General features: G+C 48.6%; 1 protein-coding gene across 1 annotated transcript in view; it reads right to left on the reverse strand.

The window, feature by feature from the left end:
- The window catches only part of LOC124798209 (venom dipeptidyl peptidase 4-like), a 301,929-nt gene that overhangs the window by 161,453 nt on the left and 123,133 nt on the right, over nucleotides 1-17,343 (reverse strand). Inside the window, exon 6 of the mRNA XM_047261512.1 lies at nucleotides 16,845-17,035. Within this exon, the coding sequence (XP_047117468.1) occupies nucleotides 16,845-17,035 (191 nt within the window). The remainder of the gene's footprint in view (nucleotides 1-16,844; nucleotides 17,036-17,343) is intronic.

Genomic DNA, 17,343 nt, shown 5'->3' on the forward strand with positions numbered 1-17,343 from the left:
CAGGAGAAGCTTTTCATGACATTAAAATGATTTCTGAAATATGTCGTTATGTCGCCGGATAACGCGTATATATCTGCTCCTATAAGAAATTTTTCTGGCACAGCCCAGTGCAATGCTGGCCACTACATTTTGTTATGTATGAAAAACAACTGCTTTTCTTTACGATAATCGGCATGACTATGGATAGGAGAAAATAGTAAAATCTTTAAATTCAGATGAGTGACTGTCAAAAAGTTATCTTTATAAGAAAGATTATTATTGAAAGATTTTTGAAAACATTCACATGGGATTTTGATAAAACAATAGAACAAAAATCAGTTGTAGCAATTAACATATCTGCGCAGCAATAAAGAACAATAATATTTTGCTTTTACCTGATACTACATCGCTCAGGCACCGCCATCGCTCTCCACGACCGGCCTTCCCAATTCCACAGAGGACACAAGTGCTCTCTGTGAGCTATACAACTCGACAACTGCGCTCTACGAGCGACCTGACCCAACCGCCCGACTGCGAGCTTCTACTACTACTGCTGCCGACACTGCCCTCTGGTCTGCGATTCTATTGTAGCATACATATCGTAGGCAGCGCGTGAGCAATCCATCGAAGTTATAACTGTTCGAGTGCGCTAGCAATAAATTCCTTAGTCATGGACCCCTTACAACACTTAGAAGTGGTTACAGATCTATTAAAGAGACTGCCTACGCTAAGCTTGTTCTCTCCTCTTTCAGAATACTGCTGCGCGATCTTGGATCCTTAACAGACAGGATTGACGGAGTACATCGAGAAAGTTGAAAGAAGGGCAGAACTTTTTGTATTATCGCAAAATAGGGGATAGAGTGTCTCTGACATAATACAGGATTTGGGGTGGACATAATTAAAACAAGGCGTTTATCGTTGCAGCGGAATCTTCTCACGAAATTTCAGTCACCAACTTTCTCCTCCGAATGCGAAAATATTTCGTCGAGGGAATCCTACATAGGGAGAATCGATCACCATAATAAAACAGAGAAAATCAGAGCTCGCACCGAAACATACAGGGGTTCGTTTTTTCCGAGCGCTGTACGAAGTTGAAATAATAGAGAATTATTGTGAAGGTGGTGCGATGAACCCTCTGCCAGATACTTAAATGTGATTTGCAGAGTAACCATGTAGGTGTAAATGTAGATGAGTCATGTGTTGAAAGTGCTCTTTGACAGTCCATGACATGGGTTGCAATGACCACACATTGTAGCTAAATCTGCAGTCCTAAGCTTTTTGCCTAGCATTAAAGTCTATTTCAGGTGATTGTAACACCCGTTTAATTACGTATTTTTTCTCTAACACTCGAGTTATTTTTGTGTTAAGTTGTTTTTCTCTCTGTGGTAGAGCTTAGAGTTCATTCCTTTGGAGTCCAAGCCATTACTTCACCTGTATGTTCCTGTATGTTAACCGGGGACCTAGAAACGACGGAGAGGCTCCGTCCCCGCCGCAGCTGCAGTGGTCCACAACCCCACGGCGACTACCGCAGTCCACTTCACCCCTCCGCCGCCCCACACCGAACCCAGGGTTATTGTGCGGTTCGTCCCCCGGTGGACCCCCCCCCCCCCCCCCCAGGGAACGTCTCACACCAGACGAGTGTAGCCCCTATGTTTGTGTGGTAGAGTAATGGTGGTGTACGCGTACGTGGAGAACTTGTTTGCGGAGCAGTCGCCGACATAGTGTAGCTGAGGCGGAATAAGGGGAACAAGCCCGCATTCGCCGAGGCAGATGGTAAACCGCCTAAAAGCCATCCATAGACTGGCCGGCTCACCGGACCTCGGCACAAGTCCGCCGGGCGGATTCGTGCCGGGGACCAGGCGCTCCTTCCCGCTCTGAAAGCCGTGCGTTAGACCGCTCGACTAACAGGGCGGGCTCTCACCTGTACAATAGCGTTAATTTAAGTATGAGTATTATTAGCGGTTACAGTTACATCATATAGATCCAGTTGCTGCATGTAATTTTAACATTTTCTCAGAAAGACAATCATCCATGCTATATGCTACGTATAACTTGAATTTTATTGAATTTGTTCATTTGTTGTGTATAAATAACTCTATTCCTCAGGCGAATCACAATACTTACTTTTACATGTAATTATGTGAACTAAAGGTACAGGATAGAGAAAGGAAAGGAACTAACGATCGGAACTTTATGTGGAATCAGCGGCAACGAGTGAAAATGTGCGCTTGATCGGGACTCGAACCCGGGATCTCCTGCTTACTATGCAGTGGTGTTAACCACTGCGCCACCGAGACACAGTGTGTGGATTATCTCGACATGCTCACCTAGCGCTACCCATCGGCAGTCTCAGTCCATGTCCTCCATGTTCGCTAATTTTAGATTCCCGTTGGAGGTAGCGTAAATACGCATCAGCACTGAAGCTTGTGGATTCATTACCTATAGAGGCGAATCAGTTATAAGAATGTGTGCTGTCTGTTCTTCCGGACATGTCCAAGAGAACAGAGACCATGCTTTCATATTTGGACATGTCCGAAAGAACAGATACCACGCATTCACATTATGACACCGAATTTTCACATTTTCTCTGAGGCAACACGATGATAAATATTACACTGCATTTTTGTATTTTGTATACTGTTCAATTTTTATTGACTCGGAATACTTTAGTTTAGCTTCCTCGACTCGGAGTACTTTAGTTTAGCTTCCTGAAAACCTAGGCAACATGCAACGTCCCATACCTTCAAGAGGCCAGTATGTTGCTTTGGATTTGGCAGCGTTATTGGTAGAGGGCAGCCAGGTGCTTTCCTGTTGCCACCCCTTTCCCCTCTACTCTTCCGGCACCAATTTCTTTACATAACCTCACTGGCACACCGTGCAGAGAGACTTTATTACAATCCAAAGTGATCGATAATTACAGTTCAATTTACATGTAATTGTAGAGCGTCGGATGGTCTTGCGAAAAAAGTTGTTAAACTGAGTGAAGCTGAAAAATTATTTTGTAAAGTAAAAGGCTTTTGCAGTCGTGCGTGGTACACATTTTAATATTTCAAGGCAGTTTTTTGCAAATTTTTGAACACCATCTCGCATAACCTCTCTGTTGATGGGATTTTCAAGCTAAAACTTCTTTCCTTTCCTACGATCTGAACATAAGTCCTTTCAGGTTGATTTGCGAACTCGAATCTATCAGAATACTTAAGCGATCGATCTTCACCGCACAAAACCTATGTAAGGCAAAATACATAGGTCTGTTAAACCATGCCAGAGCGATAGTAACATCTCGACATGCACTGCTGACTATGAAAATTGCGCCATTATGGGGGCGGATTAGAGCATACTTAAAATTGGCTTGGAACTATAATAAGAAACTAGGGTGACAAGGCCGATATTTCTGGAGTTTCGTCTGTAACAGACAAATTAGTAACGTGGCATAATTCTGACACAAGCGGTTCGCAACTGTGCAGAGTTTCAACCACCCGCCACCTACAGCGCTAATAGTACACTCATGGTCATAAATTAAGAATAATTGCAGAATGTGGTGTCACACAACGTGGCACTACACAAAATCGGCGCTAATAGCATAGGCACATAGGGAACACACACGACACAGATCTGTAAGTCCACGGTATTGGTGATACGTTGAGAAAACCGTCCCGAAACACACGAGCTCCAAAAGCCACTGCTTCCTGCGAGAGAGTAGTTACCTGATGTACTCCCACAGAAACGTCGAAATACACTGCTATCCATTAAAACTGCTACATAAACAGTGATAGAAATTCACGAAATTTTACTTATTGTACGTATGTAGTGTGGTAGGAAGATTATATAATTATATCTGTAGGGTATTTAGGGTTAAACAGGGTACGAACTTCAGTACACTGGGCTGTCACCTCTGGCAGCAACGACGACTCTGAAACGGCTGGGCGTCCAGTCGAACTGAACTGGGATGGCAGACATGGATACTTGCTGATTTAACTTTGTGCTAGAGGTCGTCAACCTGACCAAATGATTCCGGTCAGTGAGAGATCTGCAGAACGTGCTAGCCATTGTAACAGTCGAACACTCTCTGTCTCGAAATGCACCAGGACAGCACCTGGAACTCAATACCGTCTGCCGTTATCTTGTTGAAAACGCCTAAGAGTATAGAAGATAGGGCACAGCAACCAACCTTAACTCATCAGAAATGTGACACCTGCTGTCGAGGTTACTGTCTATGTGGGCCAGAGATGATTGTCTTGTATACCAAATGGCAGCCAGCAGGCAGGACAAGGACACTTAGGAGCGGTGATCAGAAACTAAGGTTACAAAACCTGCCCTGACATCAATATGGGATATGATCACCACGCACACGTACACAGACCGCACAACGGGTTGGCATACTCTGGATCAGGTGGTCGAGCAGCTGCTGGGGTATTGCCTCCCATTCTTGCACCAATGCCTGTCGGAGCTCCGGAAGTGTCCTAGGGGTTTGAAGACGTGCAGCGATACGTCGACCGAGAGCATCCCAGACTTGCTCGATGAGTTTTAGGTCTGGAGAACAGGCAGGTCACTCCAATCGCCTGATATCTTCTGTTTCAAGGCACTCATCCACGATGGCAGCTCGGTGGGGCCGTACGTTATCATCTATCAGGAAGAAGGTGGGACACAGTGCACCTCTGAAAAGGCGGACATGCTGGTGCAAAATGACGTCCCGATACACCTGACCTGTTACAGTTCCTCTGTCAATGACATGCAGGGGTGTACGTCCACCCATCATAATCACATCCTACACCATCAAACCACGACCTCCATACAGGTCCCTTTCATGGACATTAAGGGATTGGTATCTGGTTCCTGGTTCACGATAGATGAAAACCCGGCGAGAATCACTGTTCAGACTATACCTGGACTTGTCCGTGAACATAACCTGGGACCACTGTTCTAATGACCATGTACTGTGTTCTTGACACCAGGCTTTACGGGCTCTCCTGTGACCAGGGGTCAGTGGAATGCACCTTGCAGGTCTCTGGGCGAATAAAGCATGTCTGTTCAGTCGTCTGTAGATTGTGTGTCTGGAGACAACTGTTCCAGTGGCTGCGGTAAGGTCCCGAGCAAGGCTACCTGCAGTACTCCGTGGCCGTCTGTGGGCAGCAAGGCTACCTGCAGTACTCCGTGGCCGTCTGCGGGCACTGATGGTGATATATCGGTCTTCTTGTGGTGTTGTACTCTGTGGACGTCCCGTACTGTAGCGCCTGGACACGTTTCCTGTCTGCTGGAATCGTTGCCATAATCTTGAGATCACACTTTGTGACACATGGAGGGCCCGTGCTACGACCTGCTGTTTGAACAGCCTCCAGTCACCCTAGTATTCTACCCCTCATAACGTCATCAATATGTGTTCTGTGAGTCATTTTCAGCACACAGTCACCATTAGCACGTCTGAAAACGTCTGCACACTTACTCGCTGCACCGTACTCTGACATGCACAAACACTCCTCTGCATATGTGGACTGCTGCCAGCGCCACCGTGCGACGACCGGCAGGTCAAATACACCGCATGGTCATGCCCCGAGGTGAGTTAAAACCGCAAAGCGACCACCAGACCGTTGTTTCACTGTGTATCAGCGTTATCCTTAATTTATGAGTATGACTATAGATGCATACCAATGGCGACTCGTTTTGAAAACTGGTCTCAAGAAGAAATTCACTCAGGGCGAAATATGTAGCCGCGGCTGAAATTCATCGACAGCTGATAGAGTTTCGTGGAAAGACTGTAATGTCTCATCAGCATGTCACAGAACGGTGTCGTAAGTATGTGGCTGGAAGAGAAAGGTTCAACTATAGGGACTGAAGTGGTCGACCAGCATGTCATCAACGGATTTGAACACAGCTAGAGTGGAGGAGCGACTTTCATCTTTCCCCTCACTCGAAGGCGCTCCTAGGAGGCGGACGATTCGCTTCATACGAGGAGACGAAATGCTTGGCTACAAAGTGGCTGAGCACGCTAGTACATGATTTTTACCAGGAGGTTATATTCAAATGACGTGTGTCCAAACCGACGTGGACACGCACTCTAAAAACAACCTGACGTATTTCCTGTACTGTACTGTACTACCGTATGAAGTAAATTATACACAATTCGCGGCAGGCTTTGTAACCTTAGTTTCTGATCACCGCTCCTAAGTGTCCTTTTCCTGCCTGCTGGCTGCCATTTGGTATACAAGACGATCATCTCTGGCCCACATAGACAGTAACCTCGACAGCAGGTGTCACATTTCTGATGAGTTAAGGTTGGTTGCTGTGCCCTATCTTCTATACTCTTAGGCGTTTTCAACAAGATAACGGCAGACGGTATTGAGTTCAAGGTGCTGTCCTGGTGCATTTCGAGACAGAGAGTGTTCGACTGTTACAATGGCTAGCACGTTCTGCAGATCTCTCACTGACCGGAATCATTTGGTCAGGTTGACGACCTCTAGCACAAAGTTAAATCAGCAAGTATCCATGTCTGCCATCCCAGTTCAGTTCGACTGGACGCCCAGCCGTTTCAGAGTCGTCGTTGCTGCCAGAGGTGACAGCCCAGTGTACTGAAGTTCGTACCCTGTTTAACCCTAAATACCCTACAGATATAATTATATAATCTTCCTACTGCACTACATACGTACAATAAGTAAAATTTCGTGAATTTCTATCACTGTTTATGTTGCAGTTTTAATGGATAGCCGTGTATTTCTACATTTCTCTAGGAGTACATCACGTAACTACTCTCTCGCCTCTCCTCTTCATCACAATTATGGATACAGTAACAAGAGATCTGCAGAAAACTGCACCCTGGACGTTAATGTGTGCTGATGATGTGCTTTTGGACTCTGACTACAAGACTGATCTGCAGTGTCACGTCCAAGACTGGAACGTCTGCCTTGTAGAAGTAGGTATACAACTCAACATAAAAAATACAGTATCGCAGCACAGATGTAAATGGCCCAGATACCACCAGAATCAACGACGTTGGCCTCCCAACAATAAGTATGTTTAAGTACCTACCCTCAGCTACTGTTTCTGATGGAAATCACAGCGCAGAAATCTCCAACCGTCTGGGCGGCACCTGGTCCAAATGATGTTCTGTGACTGGCTACCCTTTCACCAGATGATTCTAAATGGGCTCAAGTCGGAAGTACACCGATTTGGAATCCGTTTAGTTGCAATGGACGGGATGAATACTGGCCTTCGACAAATGAAGTAGAACAACGACCTGCTGTCATAGAAACAAAGAAGTAGACATGTGGATTAACACTGTCCGATCATGTAACCAATTATGAAGTTCGTAAGTAATGTGGAGAAGCACCAGTAGTAGACAAGATGGCAGAAAGCCATCCATGAATATGTTCTTAGAGCAGACGCAACACCTGTGGCAAAGACTGGTTTTGGTTTGAGCTTTATCTAAAGCTTTAGAATACATAGTTCGCGGTCAGCAAACAAATTACTTAACATCAAATAACATTCTACGTGAATACGAGTCTGTTTTCCAGAAAAATTGCAGTATGACGGCTGTTCTTAAAAAATTGATTGACGAACTGAAGCACGCCGTGGACAGACAAAAGGCGACTACTGTGTGCTTTTTGGATTTTAGCAAAGCTTTTGACAATGTTGAGTTCGATGCTCTGTTTGCTAAACTTAAAAGTCAAAATTTTTCTGTGAAATGCTGTGCAGTTGTTCCATTCATACATTACATTCCGCCAACAATTGAACCGAAAGACTGCAATGGAGGAATGTAGTATTAGGGGTCCCACATGGATGAGTACTGGGCCCATTATTTTTCTCATAATGGGTTAATGATGTATCGACCGTTATTCCCCCTTACAAATATCGTCTAACGCTGACGTCCTTCAGTTTTACCTAAGCACAACCTCAACAAAGCTCAGTACAGCTGTCCAGCAATTTGACGTCCTTGCTTTATCAGGGTGGACACAGAACATAGGTTACAAAATCATCCCATATAAAACGCAGGTTATCTTAGTCGCTCACAAAAAAACTTATTATACCTAAAAGAATCTCTTCACCCTTTAATCGTAAATGGCACAGAAGTAACTTCTTCTTTTCTGCAAAGAACTTGGGAATAATTCTGGACTATCGCTTACACTAGACAGGACACACAACTGCAATCTATAATAAGGTGTCAGCATCACTTCATTCACTACAGAAATATAGAAAAGTGTTTTCTTTTGAGCTTGAAAAGAAACTCGTAGAATCATTAATACTCACCATCCTTCATTATGGTGAACCTATTCTTGAAGGGCTTTCATGTAAGAGGCATGCTGGTTGGAACTGACAACACATCTGTGACGTAGGCTATTACGCCCATATCACTCCTCCCTACGAACAATTTCTGCAACCGCAAGCCGCGTAATTTGAATCCCCGCCAGATGTTATGGACATCAAAGACCCCTAGAGGTCTCTGCACCATCGCGCCGTAAGCTGTGGCGGCGCGCGCCTCCTGGCCCGCATTTAGAGTGAGGGCGCCACAATGAAACACGTGGTTGCAGCGGCCAATAGCGGCGTCCCCGATAGCGTACTTAAGCGCCTGCCTCTCGCCCAGCCTACTTGAATACATCCGCACACTACATATTGACCACCGCCTTGATCCCCCCCACCCCTGGTGTCTCCCTTCCTCTCCACCCCCAACCAGTTGCCGCGCCTTTACCGTTGCGTCCCACCCTCTCTCCATCTCCTCACCCTTTATCTCCTTTCACAACGCAGCTTCCACCATCTGCCCCTCCCGGATGATGAGCTTCGCCCTGACATCTACCCTTCCTACCAACTGTAACCCCATCTTCCTGCCTCCTCCTCAGGGCTCCCTCTCCTCCCCCTCCCTCCTCCTGAGCGGCTTCCACCTCCTACTCCATCTCATTGTGCCTGCTTTCAGTGTCTCTGCACTCCCTCCTGCCCTGTCTTCCCTCTTCATCTCCTGCCCCACGTGTCTCCTGCCTCTTCGTGTACCCACTGATGCCCCTCCTCTCCTCATCCCGCCGCTTCCCCTGCTGCCCCATGCTCTCCCCTCATTTTCCATCCTCTCTGCCCTTTCCCTCGGCAGGTCCCGCCTGGCAGTTTTATTCTTCATCGTGTGTGCTCAAAGTGGGTTTTAAGTGTGTTGTTCCAGAGTGTTTTTACTACTGTGGCCGACTTTTAACCTGTGCATGTCCATTCAGTGTCTTCTCTGAGTTCTGAAGAATCGCCAACTGTGTTTTTTAACTTTCTGGTGACTTTTTTTTAACTGTCCTCCATGAACGTCTCTGTGTTAGTCTATTTTTTACCTCCATTTTCTCCCATTATTCTGTTTTAAGTTCCCATTTATCGCCTTATGTATGCAACATTTTATTCTTATTTTAAGTTGTCATATCACTTGGCTGAAGAGCGGCGGATTGTGCCGCTGACAGCCCTCCCCTGCCCATATGGGGCAGGGGAATGAAATCATAATAAATAAAAAAAAATAGTAAGCCCAGCCTGCCAGTCTAACCTTGCGTACGTCTCAGGACATATCACCTCGCCTTAGACAGCGTATTTACTTCCGTGTTTTGTTTATGAGTGGACGTGGTTGTCTAGTTAGGTTTTCTTGACTCTGTTATTTCGTTCTTGTTGTTGTCGTAAGGTCCGTCGTTGGTCGTGTCCGTCCTCTCCCGTTGTGTTGTTGTTCGCGGGCCGCTCCGCGGATCCCGCCGCATTTTCCGTCACTTCAACCCCGCGACTGTTCCGATCGCCGTTACAACATTTTGGCGACGAGGTGAGCGGTGGTCGTTGTTGGTATGGAGGCGAAGTTGGTCTGTCTGCTGGAGCAACAGCAGCAGCTCATGCAGCAGCAGCAATTCCAGCTCCAGTTAGACATGTTACAAAAGTCGCTGCAGTTGCTAATGGACAAAGTCGATGCCCGGGAAGCGTTACCACAACAGCTTCAAAGTCCTTGGTGTCCGATGCTTTCCCACGTCTGCCGTCGTTCCCACACTTTAATGACGCTAACGAGGACTTGGAAACCTACTTACATCGGCTGAAACAACATTTCACGGCTTTTCAAGTCACGGACGACTCCTTGCACCAGTCGTTGTTTTTGTCTTGGGTCTCCCAGGACACGTTCTTTCCTCTACGCAAGTTGGCACTGTTGTCCGATCCTGCAGCTCTCTGTTTCCAGGAGATCTGCCTTCTGCTGACAAACTATTATTCCCAACGCTACCATGTGGTCGCCTCTCGGCTGGAGTTCCACCAGTACCACAAACAGCCAGGTCAATTGTATCATTCCTGGGTCACGGACTTGCAGGGTCTCATCTGTCGATGCGATTTTACGTGCACCAATGAGCAGTGTAAGGCTTCGTATGTGGACTCCATGATCCGGCATGTGGTGGTTCAGCTGACTCTCGATTCTGAGGTCTGTACTGGGGTGTTGAAACTCGACAACCCCTCCCTGGAAGAGATTCCCCGCATTGCTCACTGCTTTCAAATTGCTCAAGTGGCTAACGAGCGTCTTATGGCGCGACCGCAGGTGGCGGCGATCGCGGAGTCACGGGGGGTTCCGCCCTTGCGACGTCGACGTGGCCTGGCCGACAGAGATCAGCGCTGTCTGGACTCCTCATTGTCCGACGTCTCTATGGCATCGGCGCCTTCAGTCGCCCCTCGTCGCCTGGCGCGCGGCCCACTTCCATCTTGCCCACAGTATTTTACTGCACATTCATGGACTGATTGTCCCCACCACTGGAAACGTTCATGCTGTGTAACAAGGAGGGCCACATCCGATCGGTTTGTCGTCGTCGCTCGACACGCTTCAGTCCTGCCCCTCCTGGGCCTAAAGATACCGTCCATGCTCTGCAGTCGGTCGTCCCACATGACGACCCATCAGCGCAGAAGCTTTTCCTCATGCTCCGAATTTTCGCTGAGGATGTCAGTTTTCAGGTCGACACTTGGGCCACCGTCTCCCTGATTAATATGGTGACATATACCCAGCTGGGCTCTCCTGCGTTATCGCCTCCCTCTTGCCGTTTGGTCGCCTATGGAGATCGTTCCATGCCCCTTTGTGGCCAATTCGTCGTCCAGGCAACGTACAAGCGTGTTCCCTGGCTCCTTACCCTCTTTGTCGTCGACCATCCGTCGGCTTCGAATATTTTTGGCCTGGATGCGTTTCAACTGTTTGGCTTTTAAATTTCCGACGAAGTTAAGGTCGTTTCCATGGCTGTTCCCTTTCAGAACATTGACGATCTGTGCTCCGCTTTTGCGTCGTTGTGCTTCCAGATCTCGGATGTGCTTCCGGCTTTCAGGCACACATCACCCTACAGCCAGATGGACAGCCTCGCTTTTTCCAGGCCCACCCCTTCTGGTGCCCTTACAGCCAGCGGTCAAGCAGGAACTTGATCGGGTCCGGGCCGCAGGCGTGCTGGAGCCTGTAACTTACAGTGCATGGGCGACACCACTGATGGTCATACAGAAGCCCAATGGGTCCCTTCGGCTGTGTGGGGACTTTGGCGCTACAGTCAATGCTCAGTTCCTTGTTGACACTTACCCCATTCCCTGACAGGAAGACCTTCTTGGCAAGCTTGCTGGGGGAGAGTATTTTTCCAAGATCGACTTGGCTGAGGCATACCACCAGATGTCCTTGGGTGCCGAATCTTAGAACATCATGGTTATCAACATGCCTTTCGGATTGTATAAGTACTAGCGCCTTCCCTTTGGTGTCTCTTCAGCACCGGCCATTTTTCAGCAATTCCTGGAGCAGCTTACACAGCCTATCCCTGCCTGTGTTAATTATCTGGATAACATCTTGGTCACCGGTCGTTCCCACCAGAAACATCTGCAAAACCCCAGCGCCTTATTTCACGCTCTGCAGTCTACTGGTTTACGCTGTCAACTGGAAAAATGTAGTTTTTTTCAACTGGCTTAGCAAAGATGGCATTTGCCCTTTGGGTCATAATGTCACGGCCATTGAGGTCCTTCCTCGTCCCAAGGACTTACCTGAACTCCAAGTGTTTTTGGGCAAGATTACTTATAACTTGAAGTTCTTGCCCCAGGCTGCCTCCATTTCTCAACCCCTCAATCACTTGCATCGCAAAGGGGTACATTCCTGCCTGTGACCAGGCTTTCCCCTGTTTAATGGCGATGCTGAAGTCTGCCCCGTGCCTTACTCCCTTTTCTCCAGACCGCCCCTGCTTGTGGCAGCTGATGCGTTGGCATATGGCATTGGAGCCGTCCTTGTGCACCAGGATGCCGATGGCTCCGAACAGCCCATCACTTATGCCTCTAAGACATTGACCCCAGCACAACGGAACTACTCCCAGATTGAAAAGGAGGCTCTGGCGATCATGTTCGCTGTCCAAATATTTCACACCTATCTCTTTGGCGCAAAGTTCACCCTCCTGATGGACCATAAACCCATGGTTACACTTTTCAGACCCCACTCTCACCTTCCAGAGCGGACAGCTCAACGTCTCCAGCACTGGGCATTGTTTTTACGTAATTACGCTTACACCATCTAGTATAAACCCACCACCCACCATGCAGACGCTTTGATACGTCTCCCAGCAGGCCCCGATCCTGCCTTATACCAACAGGAGGTTCTCTGCTTTCACATTGATTCTGCCTGCCAGGATGTGCTGGATGGTCTGCCTCTCATGGCTGCTCACATTGCTGCGGCTACCCGCCGCGACCCTGTCTTGCAGCAGGTTAACTAAGTGGTCCACGGGTGGCCATCCTACGTTACTCGTCAGATGCAGTCCAATTTCAGCCCCCAGAGCCTCCTGTCCCACAGGCTTTCCGTGGTCAATGATGTCCTCCTGTTGGCCAAGGAGTCAGATGCCCCTTGGGTGGTCATCCCTCCGGAATTGCGGCGCGGCTTCGGGTGCTTGGTTTGTTACACTGTGGGCACTGGGGTATGTCCCGTATGAAAGTTTTGGCTCGCTGGCATATGTATTGGCCCGGCATCGATGGCGATATTGAGTGCCTGGTCCGTGGGTGCACTGTCTGTGTGCGTCACCAGGCGAGTCCCCCTCAGTCATCTGCACACTGGCCTGTGCCTCACCGGCCCTGGGATCACATCCATATCGATTTTGCGGGCCCGTCTACTCCAAATACCCATATGTTGTCTGAATGGCATCCACCACCATGGAGGCTACACTCACGGCCCTGGCCCAGTTTCTTGCCATTGAGGGTCTGCCACACACATTAGTCTCTGATAATGGTCCCAAATTCACGGCATCCTCCTTCCATGACTTCTGTCAGGCCAACAGTATCAAACATATCCGTAGCCCCCTTTCCATCCTTCGTCCAATGGCGTGGCAGAAGGGCTTGTCCGCTCTTTTAAACAACAGTTGACCAAGGCAGTCGACACATCTCCAACCATGTCAGACCTCACCCTGTTTTTGAGCACCTATCGCACTACGCCAATTGACGGACGCAGTCCGGCAGAGCTCCTTAATGGGCGACAGCCATAGACCCACACCATTTGCTGATACCATCCTCCTCCCCCCCCCACTCCTGGCTCTCGCAGTGGTATGCCCCTGGCACAGCCATGTGGACCCGCGGGCTGGACACCCACCACAGTCGTTGCGGCCCATGGGCGGCGTGTGACGTCGGTGCAGACATCGAAGGGGTAGGAGTGCCGCCATCATAATCAGCTCCGCCCACGTGCCGCCACGGGACTCGCGCCACCGCCTCTTTCCCTACCTCCTTCAGGTACTGACGTGGTCCTCGAGTCACCGTCCCAGGCCCCTGCTGCCGTCTCGCCGAGGGCCTGCCTCCGGCCCTCTCTGCCTCCGGGTGGATCGGCGGCTCCCTCCCTCGCCCTGGACTCTGGATCAGCTGTCATGGATACCTCAGGCGTCCCTTCCTCCCAGCCAATAGTGGTTGATGAGCCCGGCTCCTCTTCCCACTGCCGCCCGCCTCGGCACCGTCTGGGGCGTTTCTGCTCCTACATGCAAGTTTAGGGGAAGGAGGGATCTGGTACCGTGCGCCACGGAATTTGAATCCCCACCAGACGTCATGGACATCGAAGACCCCTAAGTCTCTGCACCATCGCGCCATAAGCTGTAGTGGCGCGTGCCTCCTGGCCCGCATTTAGAGTGAGGGCACCACAGTGGAACACTTGGTTGCAGCAGCAAATAGCGGCGTCCCCGATAGCATACTTAAGCACCTGCCTCTCGCTCAGCCTGCGGCCGTACGTGGGGTCTGGACCCCTCCACCATACTCCACACCTATAAATCTCTCATCCACCCTATCCTCTGTTACGCCCATCCTGCCTAGATCTCTGCCCCCCCTACCTTTTACAAATCCCTTCAGATCCTTGAATGCCACGCTCTCCGCCTCGCCTATCGCATCCATCTCCCCTCCCCCATGCGGATCCTGTTCCCCCACCTCCTTCTTTTCCTTGAATGGATATGGATCCTGTACACCTCCCACAAACTCGACCCTCCTCACCCGCTTGTCTCCCCCATCTTCTCCCACCCCCGCCTGCTGCTGCGTCTGTATTCCCACATCCCACCTGGTCTCCATCACTCCACCCTCCTTACCCTCTCCCAAAGTGGCTTCCGCCAGCTCCCTCTCCCTGATGATGCCCTCCTCCCCTCCATCTATCCCTCCTACCAACTGTGATCCTCCTTCCCTCTTCCTGTGTTTGCTCCTTTAGGCACCCTCCTTCCCTTCTCTCCCCCTTCCCTCCCTCCACCATTTCTCCCCAGTCCTCCCCCGGGCTTCCCCTCCCCTGTCCCTCTACTCCTCCTCACATCTCCTCAGCCATTGGCATCTTTGTTCTCCCCTCTCCCCCTTCACACCCTTCTTCCCCTCTCGGCAGGTCCCCAGACTCGCACACACTGCGTGGACATTCACGCGCCGGAGATCATCGCCATCAGTGTCTCGTGTGTGCCGTCGTGTTTAGTGTTCAGTGTTCACCGTCGCACTCCATCGTTCACCTGTGCCATCGACATCTTCAGTGTTTGTGCATCGTGTCAACAGTTTGTAGTGTGGATTATCGTCGAGTGTGAACGGCTCCGTGTTTGTCTTTATGTGTCTACTGTTTTATTACCCACCGTTATGTAACTTATATGTATTCTTTCTGTTGTTTCTTTGTCTATTCTATGGCTGAAGAGCGGCGTCACATGCTGCTGTCAGCCTGCCTGTTTGTACGGGTTTAAAGATAACAATAAAGAAAAAAAAAGAAAAAGCTCAGCCTGCCAGTCTAACCTTGCGTACGTCTCAGGATATATCGCCTAGCCTTAGAAAGTGTATTTACTCTCGTATTTTGTATACGAGTCGACGTGGTTGTCTAGTTACGTTTTCTTGACTCTGTTGTTGTCGTAAGGTCCGTCGTTGGTCGTGTCCGTCCTCTCCCATTGAGTTGTTCGCGGGCCGCTCCGCGGGTCCCGCCGCGTTTTCCGTCACTTCAACCCCGCGACTGTTCCGGTCGCCGTTACAGCAGAATTATCATGCTATGTACTGATTAGCGTAGAGATTATAATACCCTGTGTGAGCTCTATTTTCTTCTTAATCATTGCACTGCCTCATATTTACTTTCAACCCTGACATTATCTGAATAGCACAACAGAAATACTCGTCAAGAAAGTAAAATCTTCTCTCTACCACTAAACAACACTGCTATATTCTCTAAATCATTTTCTGTATCAGGAACCCGACTTTGGAACAATCTTCCTGAAAATATTAGAGAAATTAAAATCGTTTCAAACGTCAAAAGACAGCTAACGACCCACCCTTCTATCCCCGCAGCTATCACTTCCACAAACTTTTCTGTAGCTCTCACCCGTCAACTCTCCCTCCCCCATGACCTTTCCCTCTCCCTTTGCTATAGAGTTCTCTGTTGGAATTCTCTTCTTTTACAACGATCATTGTCACTTTCATTTCAGCCTTCTGCTCTTTCATTATCCCTTTCACTTCGTATAATACCAAACAACGCTTGAAATGTGCTAAACTATTCAGTAGCATACTTAATGCCTTCATTGTTTTATCACTATTATTCGTGTTACTACACAGTCGGAAAAAAATTAGTAGATTTACTGACACTGGCTGTCTCCTATCGAACACTTGTTGGGTATGATGGGACGAGAAGTAACTCGTGCAAGTCGTCAACCAACAACTCTTACAGAACTACGTGAACAGGTTGAACAGGCGTGGCGTTACATACCCAGGACAGTATTCATGATCTGTCTGGAGGCTACACCACATACTTTTTTTTATCATGGGTTGATACCTGATATCTCAGACCCACTAGTGCTGTTCATCTATAAAGGTAATCATTTCGTGTACTCCATATGCTTTTGTGTATGTCGTTCATGGTCAGACGTAAAAGAGGGCCTTAAGGACGTAATCTGTTCAGGCTGTAGAAGCAATACATAAATATGTAAATGATAAATGGTCAGTAGGACGACCTAGCCAGAGATTGCTTGACACCATGCACGAAGATCTCAAGGTCTCAGGCCTGCACGCTGATCAGGCATAAATCGGGTAAAATGGCGACAGAGAGCCAAAACAGTGGACCTTACCAGCATGTGGGACAAACGCTAAGGAAGAAGAGGAAGAAAAAGCAGTTGGGTGTATTTGAACGTACCCAGACAAAGGCAAAGTGCACAGGTTGTATGTAGTTCAGCTTCGCACAGTCACCACTGACATTAGAATTGGAAGAAAAGGAGTTCAGTGTGGTTTTGAGCAATTGAATATTGAGATACTTGCCGCCTTGCCCAACGTGCCATCCTGGTATCTGCCTGAAGTGATTACGGGTACTGTGGAAAAACTAAATCAGGGTAGGCAGGGTACGCCCATTTTCTTCCGAAAAAACTCCGCAAGTTCTCCACTCTGTCATGTCGAGCGCTGCGTTCTGAGAGTCAAATTGGACTCAACATTTTCATGCTTACCGCCACTGTAGATGTCGTACACTCCATTGAAGATGACGTCGGGCACGCCATCCGTGGTGATCTGTATCGGCTCGGCGCCGGGTTCTGGCAGGTAGAAGATGTTGTTCCTGCAGACGTAGGCCAGCTGGCTCTGCTCGCCACCCCACACCGCGGCCTGCAGCCGCTCACCGCCGCCAATTTCTATCGTGGTGCTACGAACAAGCACACAAGTACAGGCTTAAGCATCATTCTTCACAGGAATCAGGTGCAATTACATATGTTAGGGAAACAAAAGGCTCTTAATTTAATCGTATGCCACACCTTGGTGGGTATGATTTCACATTCATAAGCAATTAGGAAAACTGCACTATAGATACTGGATACTGAGAGAAGGAGAGTACACAAACGTGGGTGGCGGACGATATTAAGAAGACGGTTTGAGAAAAGAATAATTTATACAAAAAGTGGTCATCTACGTCATCAACTCAGTACAGACATAATTGCTAGGCAATGACGCAGG

This window comes from Schistocerca piceifrons, chromosome 5, assembly GCF_021461385.2.
Source record: "Schistocerca piceifrons isolate TAMUIC-IGC-003096 chromosome 5, iqSchPice1.1, whole genome shotgun sequence".
Classification (NCBI taxonomy): Eukaryota; Metazoa; Arthropoda; class Insecta; order Orthoptera; family Acrididae; genus Schistocerca; species Schistocerca piceifrons.